The sequence below is a fragment of the Harpia harpyja genome, chromosome 5, assembly GCF_026419915.1.
Source record: "Harpia harpyja isolate bHarHar1 chromosome 5, bHarHar1 primary haplotype, whole genome shotgun sequence".
Lineage (NCBI taxonomy): Eukaryota > Metazoa > Chordata > Aves > Accipitriformes > Accipitridae > Harpia > Harpia harpyja.
The window spans coordinates 20,693,419-20,709,210 of NC_068944.1; the positions used below are offsets into that span (position 1 = coordinate 20,693,419).

General features: G+C 43.0%; 2 protein-coding genes across 12 annotated transcripts in view; both read left to right on the forward strand.

Annotated features, from left to right (window-relative positions):
• The window catches only part of ANKRD12 (ankyrin repeat domain 12), a 68,644-nt gene extending 65,916 nt beyond the window's left edge, over positions 1-2,728 (forward strand). For all 9 annotated transcript variants that reach the window (XM_052787833.1, XM_052787834.1, XM_052787832.1 and 6 more), the window contains 2 exons: positions 1,035-1,130; positions 1,460-2,728. In XM_052787833.1, the coding sequence (XP_052643793.1) occupies positions 1,035-1,130; positions 1,460-1,645 (282 nt within the window). In that variant the 3' untranslated portion in view covers positions 1,646-2,728. The remainder of the gene's footprint in view (positions 1-1,034; positions 1,131-1,459) is intronic.
• Positions 2,729-2,808: 80 nt separating this feature from the next.
• Positions 2,809-15,792, forward strand: part of TWSG1 (twisted gastrulation BMP signaling modulator 1) — a 29,488-nt gene continuing 16,504 nt past the window's right edge. The window contains exons 1-3 of one of the 3 annotated variants that reach the window (XM_052787839.1): positions 2,809-3,524; positions 7,064-7,188; positions 14,541-14,640. In XM_052787839.1, coding sequence (XP_052643799.1) covers positions 3,512-3,524; positions 7,064-7,188; positions 14,541-14,640 — 238 coding nt within the window. In that variant the 5' untranslated portion in view covers positions 2,809-3,511. Of the gene's footprint in view, positions 3,525-5,176; positions 5,410-5,735; positions 5,755-7,063; positions 7,189-14,540; positions 14,641-15,792 lie in introns of those variants that run through there. The other 2 variants (XM_052787840.1, XM_052787841.1) reach the window with 2 other exon arrangements.

Below are 15,792 nucleotides of genomic sequence, written 5' to 3' on the forward strand. Positions count from 1 at the left end.
TCTGGGTCTTTGAAGGCTTGCCTTTACGGCTGCACATGTTGGGCAGACCTTGAGAACTGTACTTTGCAGTCATATGGGTCAAACCACAGATGGGGGAGGAAAGCGGCCCAAGTTTCTGGTGAACAGACTGTTAGCTGGTCACAGCTCACCTAAATGCCTACAGTTCAGGGTTACAAGACAGTGTTGTTGAGGGCTCTTTCTAGAACCAACCTGTTCAGCTGTCCTTGATATCTGAAATCTCAGCTGTTTTGTAGAGATTTCAGTCTTTGCAGGGTTTTTTTTCCTGTTCTTGCCCATTTCTACAGTGTACAAATTCCTGCAGTGTCTTTTTCTTTTTTTCCCTAAAAAAGTAACAGCAGCTTGTTCTATTTAGTGATTATTATTTAAATGTTAAATTGGCATAGTCTGGCTTTAGGACTATCTATAGTATATCTAGTTTCTCATGATGGACAGATGTGACATACCAGATTCTTATTAAATAGTTTTTAAAACAAAAAAATAATTATTTCATTGAGCAGGACATAAGACATATCTGCTCACTTTTTTAAAATCTCCTTTTGGGGATTTTGATGGTAAGAATATTTTTTATTGTTGCTTTTGAATACTTGTGTAGCCAGTTAATTCAGGCTGCTTAAGTTTTCCTTTATTAATGTGTTTGCTTTTCCATGAGGGAATATTCGTTTAATTTGTTACTGAATTTTAAAGAGAAAAGAGAGAACAATTTTGTGGAAGGATCTGCATTGTACTGATTAAGATTTTAAGGCATAAATCTTTAAGCCTCCTACTCTAAACTTCAAAAATAGAGTACAGTGAATATCTTGAAGGAATCTGAAAATAGCCATTTTTAGTGAGCAGCTGGCTCACAGTGAAAGTGGTGGTCAACATTTATGCTCATATATACTGTGATACTTTGACTCTCTTTTTCCATCTGAAGCATTGCTTATGAAGGTCCCACAAAGTAGATTTTATCTTTTAAAGTACGTTGAAGGCTGAATCATCACATAACTTACAATTTGAATACATTTTTTTTGCAGGCTGATGACAGCAAAACATCAGTGAGGGATCGATTTAATGCAAGACAGTTTATGTCGTGGTTACAGGATGTTGATGATAAGTTTGATAAATTAAAGGTACACTTCATCTTTCCACTTTAAAAAAACCCAAAACTCTAATGTCACTATGAAGATGAGATGAATAAATAGATGAATAAATAGTAGATTTGTATGGAGTATCATATGCTATTGTAGAGGTTTTAAGGGCAACATAAAGGAGGGTCTAGCAGTATAAAAACCTAACCTTTGTTGCTATATAGTGTAATGGAAGAATCAGCAAATTTCTAAATACATAGTGGAGAAATTACTTACTACCACCAGAGAGGCCCCTAGATATTTTTTCTGTTTTCAAACTTGTTGCAATATTTTTTCAAATACTGAAATAACTTTTCTCAATTTTAAAATAGACATGCCTTTTGATGAGGCAGCAGCATGAAGCAGCAGCTTTAAATGCGGTACAGAGACTGGAGTGGCAGCTTAAGCTACAAGAACTTGATCCCGCTACATACAAATCTATCAGCATTTATGAAATCCAGGAGTTTTATGTTCCTCTTGTTGATGTTAATGATGACTTTGAATTGACACCAATATGACAACTAGCATCTTCTGGCTCACCCTTTCCCTTGGACAACTAGAGATTGAGGTGCAGTGATATAGAAAAGTATTTTTCTTTTAAGACAGAGCACTTAATTCTGTGGAATACTACCTTTCTCAAAAATTCAGGTATTCCTGCACAGAAGTGTGGCACTTCAGAAGATTGATGCTGATTTTCAAGTCAGCGTCCCAGTAACTGCCATTATCTGTATTTTAAAATCGCCTGTAGCTTTAGAGCTTATTGCTGAAAAAGATGATGAAACATGGGGAGTTAACAGCGCTGGAAGCTGTTAATAACTAAAACAGCCACCAAAAAAAAAAAAAAGATACTTAAAATCTGCTATAAAGCTTTGTATTCTGAAACTTCAGTAATAGTTGAACTCCTGCAGAAAAATGATGAAAAAGCCTGTGGAAGAAAATGTAAGACTTGGAGGAAAATAGTCTATTAATCTTATATTTTGTAAATTACTGTACAGTTTTCTTTTTGGAAAAAGATGTAATATCATCTTCATTTTTAAATAATTTATTTTATACATATTGTGCAAATGTAAATAATCTTGTAATTAATGTTCAAACCTGTATAAAGTAGATATTTTAACTGTAAAACTGTTTTTGTCTAATGTTTTATTGGACCAAAGTTGTAGTTTTTATTAAGTGTAGTGTGTTCCTGGTTGGCAGTTCTTTTTTGTATGGCATGTGTTTGATTTAGCTGCTTGCTTCATCACCATAACTGTAAAAGAATTGAAACTGAAATGTATTGCATGCTTCACAGAACTCTTAACTTCTTTACTTCAATAACTGATACCTAAACAATTGTAATATTTACAAAATCATATTTCATATTTGTCTGCTGTTGTAATGCCATACCTATGACTTACTATACTGAAAATATTTTTGTGGAAAACAAAAAAAAACCCTTTTGCTCTTATATGGCGGTCTCATAACAGAGCCTATTTTTTTCCAACAAAATGCCTTTGAATTAAAATTCTTAAATTGTATATTGTCTATTTTAATAGTAATCTATGGAAGGATATGTAAATAGTTGTAAATATAATGTTTAATAAATTTTATTGGTCATGGTATTAGTTGGAATTTCTTAATATTGTAACACTTGATATATCAAATCTTAGCATTCCTGAAATATGTAAGGCAGCTCAATGAAAAACTAAAAAAAATTCCCAGGTTGTGAAATTTAATGCTTTTTTATTCTTAGTACTGTTAATGAGCAGACAGTTTAACTATTTATTAGTAGGAGGTTACAGATACTCATGAAAGTTACCGTCTAGCCCATAAATTATTCAAGAGTACTTGGGATCTGATGTCTGTGAAATTACTTCTGAAAGAAATGGGGCTTAGGCAAGAGACCTGGTTACCCAGAAAAGAGATTTAAAGTACATGTTTTGAACTGATTTTTAATTACTAGGTGAAGTTTTGCAGAGTACTTACTCCTTATGCTTGTATGAATGCTCAAGGTGCCTTGTGATGAAGAGCGAACAGGCATTGAACAAGAGACTGTATGGACAGTAGGCTCCTTCCCATGTGTGCATCACTTCTAGTTCCAGTCACGAATAAAGTAACAGTAACTCAAGCATAGTAAAACCAATTAGCATGTAGTTCCTGCCCTGTAACTTTTTTTCCACTTTTAATTTATTAGGTACCTATGGAAGGAGAAGTTGTTCCTGCTCTTATATAGGAATATCTTCCTGACATCACTCAGAATTGAAGATGTACTGAGGAAAATGCAAATGTGATATTCTTCTGAAAGTAAAATATTCTTCTGAAAGTAGCTGTAAAATTTTGAAATAATACAGAAATCTGTGTTATCTGCTTGAAAAGACGAGGAAAAAAATGGATAAAGCTGCAAGATGTTAACAACTAGTAAGTGGGTATGAGTTTACTTCCATCAGATACTTAGAGTGGTAAAAAGCATATGTATTTGGAAGTGGGAGAACCTAATACAGACTTTTCGAAGTAGGAGATATGAATAATTAAAGAGTATTTCATAAAGAACAGAAAATATAAGCTGGGTTGCAGGAGTGTTGACTGTGTTAGAAAAGAAGTGGGTGACAAAAATACTTGGGATGGAGGAGACAACTGAGTGGATTTATAGCTGGAACTTGGTGCAGTTGTACAGTGGTACCTCAGTGCATGCTCAGAAAGGGCAAGGGCATCACAGTCTACTGGGGCAACAGCAGTAACACCAACCAGGGAGCAGGATGGGGTTGGGGTGCCATGGCAGTTCTGCACCCTGCACGGCAGCAGGAACAGCCCCGTGGGTCTCGCAGGGTTGGGAAGAGGGTGGGGGTTGAAGTGTGTTTACTGTAAAACAAAGTTCATCGTCTGGAATTATCAGCAGAAACATTTTTTTGTGACAATTTAAAAATACTTTGGCAGTATCCTATCTTACAAGGAGGTCTGAAGACAGGTGTTTCTTAGGGTTAGCCTGTGTCTTTTTTACGAGGAGAGGTGATTTCCTATTACCAGGATCTGTGAAACAGATTTCTGTTGTTTTCAGTTGCAACTGCTTAGTAAAAATTTAGTTGCTCAAAGAAAGGGGACTGTCCAAATGTTTTGGTCCGTTAGACAATGATCTCCTGGCTTGTCTGATTTGAAGTCAGGGTTGGTTGCAGTTATGGTTTTTTTTTTTTAAAGTTTACTCTGTGGGATGACACCTAGTGTATTGTTAAAGGACACCCTGCTGTGGATTTCACTTAACAAAGCGGTGTGAGTTGGGAGGGGAGAAGGAGGGATGAGATGAAATACACTAATAACTTGTTGGGGAGAAGGCTGTATTTCCCTCGCGGGCGTCTAGCCGTCTTCTGGGAAGCCCGAGGGCTACTCTGGGTTTCTGGGTACCCAGTCAGGTTCCTCCCGCGTTTTTCTTCTAGGGACCAACTTGTTACCTTTGTCCCTTGGAGACTGACATGTAGGAGGATAAACTACCCACGCAGCGGTGTTTTTGAGATCCTTAACGAGGCTGTCCGAAAGCCCAGGGTCCCTTCTTCATCAAAGGCTGCCCCCGCCGGCAGCGGCTGCGGGACGCAGCCCCTCCGCCGCCGGCTCTTTCTCAGGACAGCTTCTGCCAATTTATCGCAAAGCTTGAGCTCCCCTTCAGCGCTTCAGCAGGCCGCCTCTAGCGGCAGAGCCCGCTTGCTTCCAGCGGCGGTTCCCCCCCAGCTCTCTTTCCTCTTTAACACGCCTTGCCCGCAGCCCTCTGGTGCGGGGGTGCTTCCCCAGGCGTCCTGCCCTTCCCGCAGCAGCTGCTCGGCGAAACCCCTGCGCCCTACTCCTCCCTCCCCAGCTCCCCTGGGCTGACATTTCGCCCCACAAGACCTCCGAGCTTTCCCCTGCTCGCACTCGCGTTGGAGGGGGGATGCTCAGCCCCTCACGCCGCCTCGCAGCCCCTCCAGAAGCAGGCCCCTCCGCCTTGCCCCTCCACTGCCGTCCCGCTAGTCAGCGTCGAGCACGAAGCACCCATCCGCCGGCCCCTGCCCCCCACCCCGCTCCGCGCAGCCGCCGCCCGCCGGGGCGGAGGGTCCCGGGGCGCGCTGCCGGCGGCGAGGGGAGGGTCCTGGTGCCTGACGGTGCCCCGAGGCGGGGCGATGCGAGGCCGCGCCGCCGCCTCCGCGCTGCCTGCGGCCGAGGGGGGAGCAGCGGGCCGAGGCGCGCGGTTGCTGCTGCTGCCGCTGCTGCCGCCGCCGCCGCCTCCGGAGCACCGAGAGCCGCCGGCGGAGCGGGGGGTGCCCGGCCGCCGCGCCGTCCGGTGAGCCAGCCTCCGGCGGGGCGCGGAGGGAGAGGTGTGGGCGGCGGCGCCGGCGGGATGGAGCTAGTGGCCGGGGGGGGAGGCGGCTGCTTCTTTGTGGAAGGAAAGTTTCGGTGCGGCTCGGCGCAGCCGCCCCGCTGCCTGCCTGCCGGCCGGAGGAGGTGAAGGCCGGGCCCCCCGCTGCCAGGAGGGGCGGCTTTCGGCGGCGCTCCGCCTGCCCCGGGCCGCTTCGGGAGGGGGGGGCGCTCCCTGTCACCGGCCTCCCGGGCCCCTGGCAGTGCCATCTTTGGGGCTGGGGCCTCCCGGGAGGTGGTGGGGAGCCTCGGCGGGGAGGGGCACCCGAGCGTGAGTCGATCGGCCGGAGGGGGTTTCGGGGTCTCTTCCGCCCCGGGTTGTGAGCTCGGCGGCGAGGGAGAGCGATGCTGAGGCGGGGTTGGGGGGAGCCGGTGCCGCCGGCGCGGGCTGCGGGAGCGGAGGGGCGGCGGGCAGGGGTCGTGGTCCTGGGGACGCGGGGACGCCGAATAAAAGTCTGGGAAAGCAGCGGTCGGTGAAACGAAAGTACGGCGAGGGGGGGAGCCGGGGGAAGGGGGACGTGCGCGGTCAGCCCGGGGCGCCAGCGCATCCGAGCGGGGTGCTCGTGGAAATGGCATCGCTCCGGCTCAGCTTCTCGGGGGCCTTTTATGTAACAGCCGAGCACGGCCCGCTGTCGAAACAGTGCGGTGCTAAAACACGCCTGGATCGCTCATCCAGCCGAGCATCTTGCTTGCCTTGGCTTCTGCGCCTGGCCTACCGGAATGCAACACCCGGTGGGTTTGGACCGTCTCTAGTTGAAGGGAAACTTTCTTTGCTCTGTGTAGCGAGGGGAGTAAGCAGTGACCCTTTCCTGAGGGGAAGGATCCCGTGTTCTCCATGCGTGCCCCCGGGTCTTGCGGGGGGGGGCGGGGGTCGTCCCTCCCAATCCTGCGTAAGTACAGATGGTGGTGCGCCCAAGGCAGCAAGAAGCATTTAATAACCGTTGTAAGAAAGGCTTATCTGACGCAGGCTTTAAATGTCCAGGTCGTGCCTTGTTTACATGTTGGCTTGCTTTTCTACTTTTTTATGTTAAGATACTGCTAATTGAGGGGGGGGGGGGGTTTGAGTTCATAAAGCAGAAGAACACTTTTAGATACAGAAAGAAAGAACCCAGTGCCCCATTAGCATTTTTTTTCCTCTTATGAGAACAATACAGGCTCACTGCGAGCTTGCCCAAACATGGGCTGCCTTTTATTATATATTGGTACAGTGCCTAGGGCAACAGGGTCCTCTTTTGACTGGGTTTGCATGCTAAGCGCAAGTAAGAACTCACTGGCACACTGCTAATCATGCTATATTTGTAACAAATACCACCTGCAGAGAAGCTCTGTTTTCACAAAGGGAGAAAGGTGGAATGCTTTGAACAAGCTCAGTTCTTCTGTCTGTTTGAAGTACCAGATGCTCGTGTCTGGTTGACTTCAGTCACTTGCGTGGCTCTTGAAAGTCGTGTCGTTCAAAGTCTCCGGTACTTTTTTTTTAAATGTTGGTGTCTGTGTTTTTTAAAAAAAGAAGTCAACAACTTTGTGATTGAATTGAAAGCCTACATAACATCTAAGTACTTGTGAAAATTGCTCACCTGCAGGAAACATGAGGCAGTACATCACAGCGCCCACAGTCACTGTCCTTCTGTTCCTGCTGTGGATCCAGTCGTCAACAGGCTGCAATAAGGCTCTCTGTGCTAGCGATGTCAGTAAATGCCTGATACAGGTACGAGTTGTGTTTCCTTTATTTGCTTTTAAGCGTTTAAGAAACAGTGCTGAAGCAGTGTCTTGAAAAGATCCAGTGATAAAAATAACTGTTATTTTATGTTAAATAGTATCTTTTTAAAGTTGTTAATTTGGTCTCCTGCACATATAAATGCAGATTAACAACCATTTTATAGATAATATTAAGTGCACGTGTATATGGGCATGTTTTGTTTTTTGATGGAAACATTTTCAAGTCGAGGATTGTGATTGCTGGATTATTGTTAGAAGCCACTACCAGTCACACTGTTAATTTTCAGTCTCTTTCTTCTTTATTAGTGATATTATGAACAAGCAGCAATTTAAAACAGACATTTTATTAGAAAGGTTTCTGTGGGCAACAATTGTTTTTTTTAAAGACATCTGCAATACCAGAAGTTCAAATGTGCTTACAATGTTTCCATATCTGCCTGAGATGTTCCCCTTAACTTGCAATCTGTCCACTTTCTTAAATCCCCTGGCCCAGGCAGAGGGTCAGTAGTTGATGCCTGAAGCTCTCCATAATATCAAGTTTGTACAGTCGATTAAAAGATGCCTAAAAACCCATGTGAGAGAACTAACATGAGTAGGGACCTAACTTGTCTTAGAGTCATGAGGTGCGTTTGGAAAAGTTTTTTGATCAGGAGGGACCTATGGCTACTAATGGTGATGAGCAAGCTCTGAAAGCATGCGGGTCTACCTAAAAAAACCCCAAACCAAATAGTTATAAGTTGAACTGGTAGGAAATGGCTGTTAAACTCAAATCCAGATGCTGCTTTTGACCCACTGTATGTCTTGTCTGTAGTGAAAGAATCAGACTGAGACCAGGTTGCTCATCTTATAGCAGGAGTTAAGAGGTACGGTGTGCAGTAGAACAAAAGTGCCTTTTCTAGCAAAATTGCAAGCAGTCTGGTAACTACCAAGTATTTATTTACTAATGGTGTATTGAACATGCTTCTTGACTCCATATTGAAAAAAGGAGCTTTCATGTGGTCAGTTGCAGCTTCTTTAAAAGAAACTGTTTCTTGCTGCCTCTTTGTAGATCGGAAATGCAATAGTAAAGAGCAGAAATATCATATGCTGGTAATGTGCTAGTATGCTTACTATAAATGTATGATCACAGTCTAAAAAGTGATACAGAAGTGGCATGAAGCATTTCCACCTTTACTTCATTTCATTTACTTCCGTATAAAATTTGTCTGGTTTACAAATACAAATACTTGTCAGATTCACAAATCCATCCTGTGGAATGAAGACTGACTGTAGGCTGAACTGTCTTCTTTCTGGCTTCTGCATTGCCATTGCTTTAAAAAAAAAAAAATTGCTGGTTCTCCTAGCCCCACCATGGTCTGTGGAGTTGTTAAATACGGGAGCAAGAAAAAGAGGCTCTTGACTTTTACCTTTTCAATGACAATGCCAGTGTTTTTACTGGTACGTTGGGCATTGTGCACTGTGACAAACTGATGCACTTACAAGTTCTTTCTGTTGCATTTTTTCAAATCACCTCTGTAGGCTTGAAACCCTTAAAAAGTAAGATGCTATTGTGGCATTGTATGTACGAGGCACTTAATTAGCAAGTGCAGTGGTACTAATTTGTTAATTCAGGGGAAAGCTGTTTGTCCAGATGAAGGGGAAAACAGGGAAGATGTATTGTCTCCTTTTCCTGTGTCACTGATGGAGTCCACCATCCATGAAAGCACAGACATCTCCTTCTCAAGTAATCGCTTACCTTTTATTGAGTCAAGCTTGAGACACCTAGCATTTAAACTTTATTTTTATGAGCTAGTATGAATAGAGTACAGCCAAGGAGAAGTGGAGCTAATGCTACTGGAGTCCTTCCTTGGCTGGGAATAAGATGGCTGAGGTTCAGCACTGCATGGAGGTGCCTCGCACAACTGTGCTTTACTTGGATAATGTTGGCATCTCTGTAGCGACGCAGCCCTGCGCATGCACAGACCCCTGTAGTGCTTTACTTGTTGTAGGTGTGTTCTCTCTTACTTTGTACAGGTGATGTGGAATCCCTTTTCCCTAAAATCAGAATTGTATGCAATTCTCCAAGACCCTAAAGTAACCCAGGCCACGTGAATTGTGTACAGTTACAGGGGAATGCCGTTGTTCCTTTTCACCGTCTGGCTGCTCTGTTCCTGCAAACAGGCCTGACATACCAGTCAGTATTCATCCTTTGTAGAAGGAACAGATCAGGTCAGCCTACTCTGATTGTGGATATGAAGACTCCTAAAGCTTTGCCTTGAAGCAGTTGTCATCTTTCTTCTTGGCTTTTTTAAAACAAAAAACCAAACAACTTCAGGACTGTTGTGGCAGAAGCGCTGCACTGGTATGTGAAGTGCATGTTATTTCTTGGGTAGGTGTACAAGTAGAATATATCCATGGGTTTTTTTCCCCTCTAAACTCTTCTGGAGAAATCTGAACTTAAAAATAAAATACTGTGGTGAGTGAGTTTGCTTGACTATCGCATGACTGATATTTTTTCCCTAACCTATTTTTAAAACTGTTCTAGTTCAGCAAAATCCGTGGCTTGAAACCAAGATAATGTCACCTGGAGACAACTGGGGGAGCAAACAGAATGTGAATGTTTGTCATCTGCATTTGCGTGCAGAAAGTGAGGCTGCCTGTCTTAGAGACATAATGAGACAAAAGACCTGCTCTCTCAAAAAGCATACGGTTAACATAAATATTTTTGCCAGTGTGGCTAGAAGTCAGTACAGTCATTACTGCCACTCCTTAGGAGCTGCTTTGCTTAAGGGTGGTCCCTACATAAATATTTATTTTGTTAGATCCAGAACAGAGCATGAGATCAACAACTCACATGCATTCAGCTTTCCTTGTACATCTTGAGGCTCTAGCTTCATTGGTGCTCTCGTAGTCTACTTCTTGTCTTTCTGTAAGCAAAGACCTGTAAGAAAATAGCTTGAGGCATCTCTCTGCATAAGCTTAGCCTTCACAAAAAAACTTTGTGGCTTCCTGTAGTTGTTGAAGGAGTTGTGGATAAGACTTGGGAATGTAGGCAGACTGGGACCACAAAATTAGCTTCCTTGAAGGCTTTGGATGTAGCTCCTTCCCATGTGTCTGGGACTGGGGCGTTGAAGTCAATAACTGACTGTTACTTTGCTTTTCAGGTAGGGCACCGAGCCCTGGTTGCACACGATGTTTGTATTCTAGCACATGTGTTGTTGACTTGGGCGCATGGGTTGTTGTGATGTTTCCATATGTGGAGGAGATGAGAAGGCCAGTTATGCTCGCTGGGCAGAGTGGAGGACTATATTGTGTCCTTGCAACATGGAGGAAATCCTTAAAGGCAAAAACCTCTAGGATAGGATGTTCCCACAATTGTTGATAGCAAACAGGTTTGAGGTGAGTCCCAGGCTACCTGCAGTAGTCAGGCTTCGGTGGTATGTCTATGTTGTGCTGAAGCTGAGCTTTGCTGTCTCATCTGCAGCAGCTCTTCAAACTACTGCTGTGTGTAGGAAACAAATGGTGCTATAGTTCAGGCATGGATTTCAGATCCTTCTAAAGAGGGGCTGTTTTGCGGAGAATACAGTGTTTTCTGTCCGGAACGCTACATGCCTGCAGTTACCTCGGCTGGTGCAGTATCGTTCCACCTAAAATCTCTCTTCATCTTTGCCTTTGCCTCCTGTTAATCTTGTGTACAAACTTGTCAGCTTGAAAGGATTTCCAAGACTTTTTAGCCCTGTCATATGAAATAAGCACCACTCCTTAACTTCAGGGCTTAGGCATTCAAAAATTACTTTTAGTGTGTATGTTTTAGCTGTAGTACATAACGCAGTTGGGTTAACAAAACAGTTGTGGCTGGTTTGCTTCCAGGAGATTTTCTGTTATTAAACTGTTCTAGGAAAAAAATTAGCTCTTTTTCTTTCACTCCCCCTTCCAGTTCACAAAGATGTTGCCAATGCCTTCAGGTCCTGTTTCTCACTGCACTGAGAAAATAGTCTCTGTCATTTCAAGAAAGCTTTGAAAAAATGCAGATGTTAAATACCTTGTAAAAATCTTTATTTGCTCTCTGGAGCAGAAGTATCTTTATTGTACGAACATGCCTGCTTCCTATTTAATGCTGTATTTTTAGACTGAGAGGCTTATTTCTTGCCTAGCAAAGTACATTCTCCGATGCACCTTCAGTAGTTGAGCTTGGGAAGTTGCCAAGTTGACTTATGAGTAATATTTTCTTCCACTGACGCCTCACCACCCCCAGCTATCAACAAGGAACATTTCTCATTCTGCCTTGCTTCACCCATGTCTCATGTAAGCATTCTTTTAAAAAGATGTATCCTGTGCAAGTGTCCAGTGTGGATGAGTCAGGCAGAAGGACTCAAGAGTGGTTAAGGAAACCATGTACGTGCAAACACATATGTGGAAAAACATACAGTTATTGCCCTGAAGAGACAGTCAAACTGTGAGAAGGAGGGAGCTGGAGAACTGTGCAGAAGACTAATTAGGTTGCTCTTTCTTCCCTCCTCCCCCTCCAAGTAAAAAAAAAAAAAGTAAGTAAAAAATAAAAATAGAAAATAAAATAAAAAATTACACTGCTCATAAGCCCTTCCTATAAAAATGAAGTTGTTAAAAGACTGGTAGGTGTAGTGATGCTATGCCAAGCTAGCGCTCCCATCTATCAGCACTAAGCAGCATTTTTTTTATTATGTTGCAAATGTATAATTTACATTTAATTCAGTGAGAACACTCTTCTCTTAGATTCACACAGTGCAATCTATAAAACTGAAACAACTTAAATTTCTTGAATTTTCTGGCTTTGATTCATACATTACATTTAATAGTTTATGGAGAATCGCCTTCTCCCATGTACTGGCTTGTTGCTGTTGCAATGTCTTTAATAAGTATGAAGTTATTTGCCCAGTTTTGCTGTTGAAGAAAAAAATATATAGGATATTTTTAATGCTAGTATGTATTAATACTATTCTCTGGCCAAGGTAACAGTACTTATGGTTGTTTTTAAAGTTGTTTTATTCAGGCTTTTTATTCTCAAGGCTGACACAATCTGTTTATCAAACGCTAAGATAAATATTTTAGAAATGCGTCATTCATTCACATAAGTCATCTTCCTAAGTTTGTGGTGTCTCCTCTTGTGGAAAAAATTGTATATTTCATTAATGAGCCTGTTTTTCATCTTTCACTTGGAAACAACATAGTAATAGGTGACATTATTAAACTTTGAGGATGAAAAAGTAAAAGATCTTGGTAATTTTGCACTCTGTAAATAAAAAATCGGGACTGACTAAGACTGCATACTGCAGAAATGCATGTGGAGCAGGAGTTCACACTCAATCACTCAGCAGGGGCAACGGCATTTCTCAGTATTAGGTAGAACATGCGATAGTTTGTGAATTTGGTTTCTTTGCTGGCTTCAAGAAGATTTGTGATCTGGGATAAAGTGAATGGAAGAATAACAGATTAATGAATTTATACTGCATTAATACATTGTAGCACGTCCGCAGCAGGTTTGGGGGTTTGTTCAGTTATAGTCCAGAACTGGGAGCCCTGAAGCTTAATTTGCTGTATTCTTAAGCCCTGTTCCCAGCCAGACCTCACCTTGGCCTCACCCTCTGAAATGCACTCTTCAGTCTCCCGTGGGCCCGCGTGAGTTGGTGCAAGAGAGAGGTGATCCCTGTGCAACTCAACAGGCTGCAGGCATTTGCAGTTGCCAACATTGCAAAATAAAGATAGAATGGGGGTCATACACGATCAGGTGCATCTCTGTGCCTTGCCTTTCCTAGCAAGTGCACTCCTGATGTTTGCTGTAAAAACGCCTCCTTTCTTCTCTACCTGATGTTTAACAAAATCAGGCAAAGAATTACTTAAAAAGCGGAGGTTTGCCCCCTTGGCTTTTTCCTAAGGTGCTACAGAAAGACTCTGTGGGTGATGTTTGTGTGTGCCTGTAAGTTGTGGTGTCCCTGACCCAGCTGTGGTTAGCTGAGTTGGAGCCTCAGGTAGTGACTCCAGGTTAGGAGAATTTCATGCCAAACCATCTTCCTGCCCTTCTCTCCTGTCTGTGTGTGTCTCCCGCCCATGTTGCAGTATGTCTCTCCCCTGTCCGTGGAGAATGGGATCAAGGAGTGGGGATGGGTGTCATCTTCCTGGTCTGATGCATAGCAGAGATTTGCCAGTGGCTCTTCCAGTGAAGCTGGGGGTGGGTAGGATCCCATGGTCAGTGTCTCCAGTAACAGGATTTTGTTTTCTCACCAGTTGAGCATAACGTGATAGTTAGACAGACATCATGAAAACCAAATTCTTAGACAGGACAACCAATGTGACTTCATGACTGTCCACATTTTACACTACAGCATGATTCAAGCCCATATATTATTTGCCATGTACCCACAGTCTTTCAGCCAAACTGGAATTAATAGTATGGATTTGAGCTAGAGGGAAAGAGACCACCTGGTCTTTAGATTTCCTTCATCCATGTAATCTATTTCTGTGCTGCGAGGTCCACAAGTGTATGTCTCCAGCTGGACTGCTAAACCAGCGCCTTCAGGTTTAGGTAATACGAAGAGAGAGGTTTGTCTTCTTGCTTCCATGCCTTTTCCATCTTTTTAGCTTAATAATGGTTAAAGAAAAATGCGTGTGTATACCATTTCACTTTCTAGAGGCTCCAGAAATCTTGGAAGTATCCCAATGTGCTGATTTGGGGGGGAAGAAGGTGGAGGGTTGTTTTCGTAATAGCAAAAATTAATCAGCTCGACCTGGGGGGAAAAAATAATCTGGTCACCAATACTGCAGGTGGAGAGCAATGTGTAACAAGCATTCAGAGATGCACAAAATTCTGGTGGTCAGATGACTTAACCAAATAAGTTCCTTTTAGAATCCCTGAATAGGTGTGATTGTAGATGATGTGTATCTTCTTGAGTATGCATATGCTGCTTATAGTAACTTCCTTTTTTTAGCTAAATTATAACATATGTGCACTATTCATATATAAAGAAACTTCCTTCTTTGAATTTCCTGTTGTGATGGGAAAAACATTCAAAGAACTTGTAGATTCAGGCATACATAGAAAGGCACACACCTTTCCCGTGAATAACATTTTTTCTCTTTTTAAATGCTTCTTGACTTCAGATTTGTCTTTAGAATTTCACCTTTAAAAAAAAAAACCTTGCAAAAGATCCTTTTGTAAACTAAGATTGGTTCTTTGGCTGGAACTATTTTACCGTTTACTTGCTATATTAGTGTACTAAGCTTTTTTAATGCCGTAACTTGAGTTGCAGCTTGAGGAAGAATTGTTCTGCTGTGTTAGCATTTTACATCTGGGATTGCTGTGGTGTAATGAGTTTCTGTTGTTTTCAGGAGCTGTGTCAGTGCCGCCCTGGGGAAGGGAACTGTTCCTGCTGTAAGGAGTGCATGCTCTGCCTGGGCACACTTTGGGATGAGTGCTGTGACTGTGTTGGTAAGTTTGCATTTCTTTGGGGTTTTCTTCTTTTTTTAAATTGCTTCCTCCTGCCACATGCTGAGCTCACATTCTTAGAATAGAAGTAAAATATCGGGCCAGAATCTGTGCTTTAAACATCTTCCAGCTCATTCTGTGGGTACTGAATAAATTAACTGTGAAGAACCAAACATTTGAAGGCTGTATCTGCTCTATGGAGTGGGGAGTGGCGGTAATCCAGATTTTGCTTGGTTAATGTCGTCATAACTGACTATTAATTTTGTCTCTAAAACATAAACTCCTTTTTGAATTGTCATCGTGAGGAAACTATGCAGCACCTGCTTGATGGGGTTGGATGCTGTATGGAGGTTTCTAACTGTAAAGTATATTGACAGGTACTGCACAGGGACAATTTTAGGTTTGAGTTCCCTTGTGAATCCTTGGGATTAGTAGTAAACATGCATGGCCCAATGTTTTTATCACTCTCTTATTTGCAAAAAGAGCTCTTTGTGGAGGGTAAGAAAGAGGCACACAAGTTCTTACTGTAGGATTAGATGATAGTCTTAACGACAGCATTACTACTGAAAGGTAGTGTTCAGAGTGCCCAGATATTTGCAAGTGAGTGCTGCCTCTGCTTAAGGAGGATGTGTTCTAGTTCTGTCTCTTGTTTTAAATGTATTGAAAGTTTCATCCTCTGTGGTTGCTGGAAGTCTCCCTCTGCTGCCATTTAAAATCCTTCTAGCTTCCATGAAAGGAATGCATCTTGAGTGTTGTACCGGCTCTCAGCTTCTCTGGCTGGCTGGGTCTTCTCTGAAATCATGAAGATGATTAGTGTCAAAATGCTCCTTTTCAGTGCAGTCCATTGCTTCTTCTGTTCCATCATGATGTGAATATGCTTTCTGTTATCCTGCTTTTTGCTTGGTTCTGGCTAGCTTATCTTTGCTTTACTGTCTTTCAGTGAGCAGTGGAGTGGCGTGGTCTTGCGCATGTGTGATTCTTCCCAATGGCATAAAGTATTCTCAGCCCCTGCACTTGTGGAGGGTATACATTTAGAAAGAGGCCCTAGAGTTTGTTTTTTCTATTTGATCTTGGGATCCTTGACAAGTGAAAAAAAAAACCAAACCCCAAACCAAAACCTCTCTCCTTTTTTCCCCATCCCCTTTGCCCTTCCAA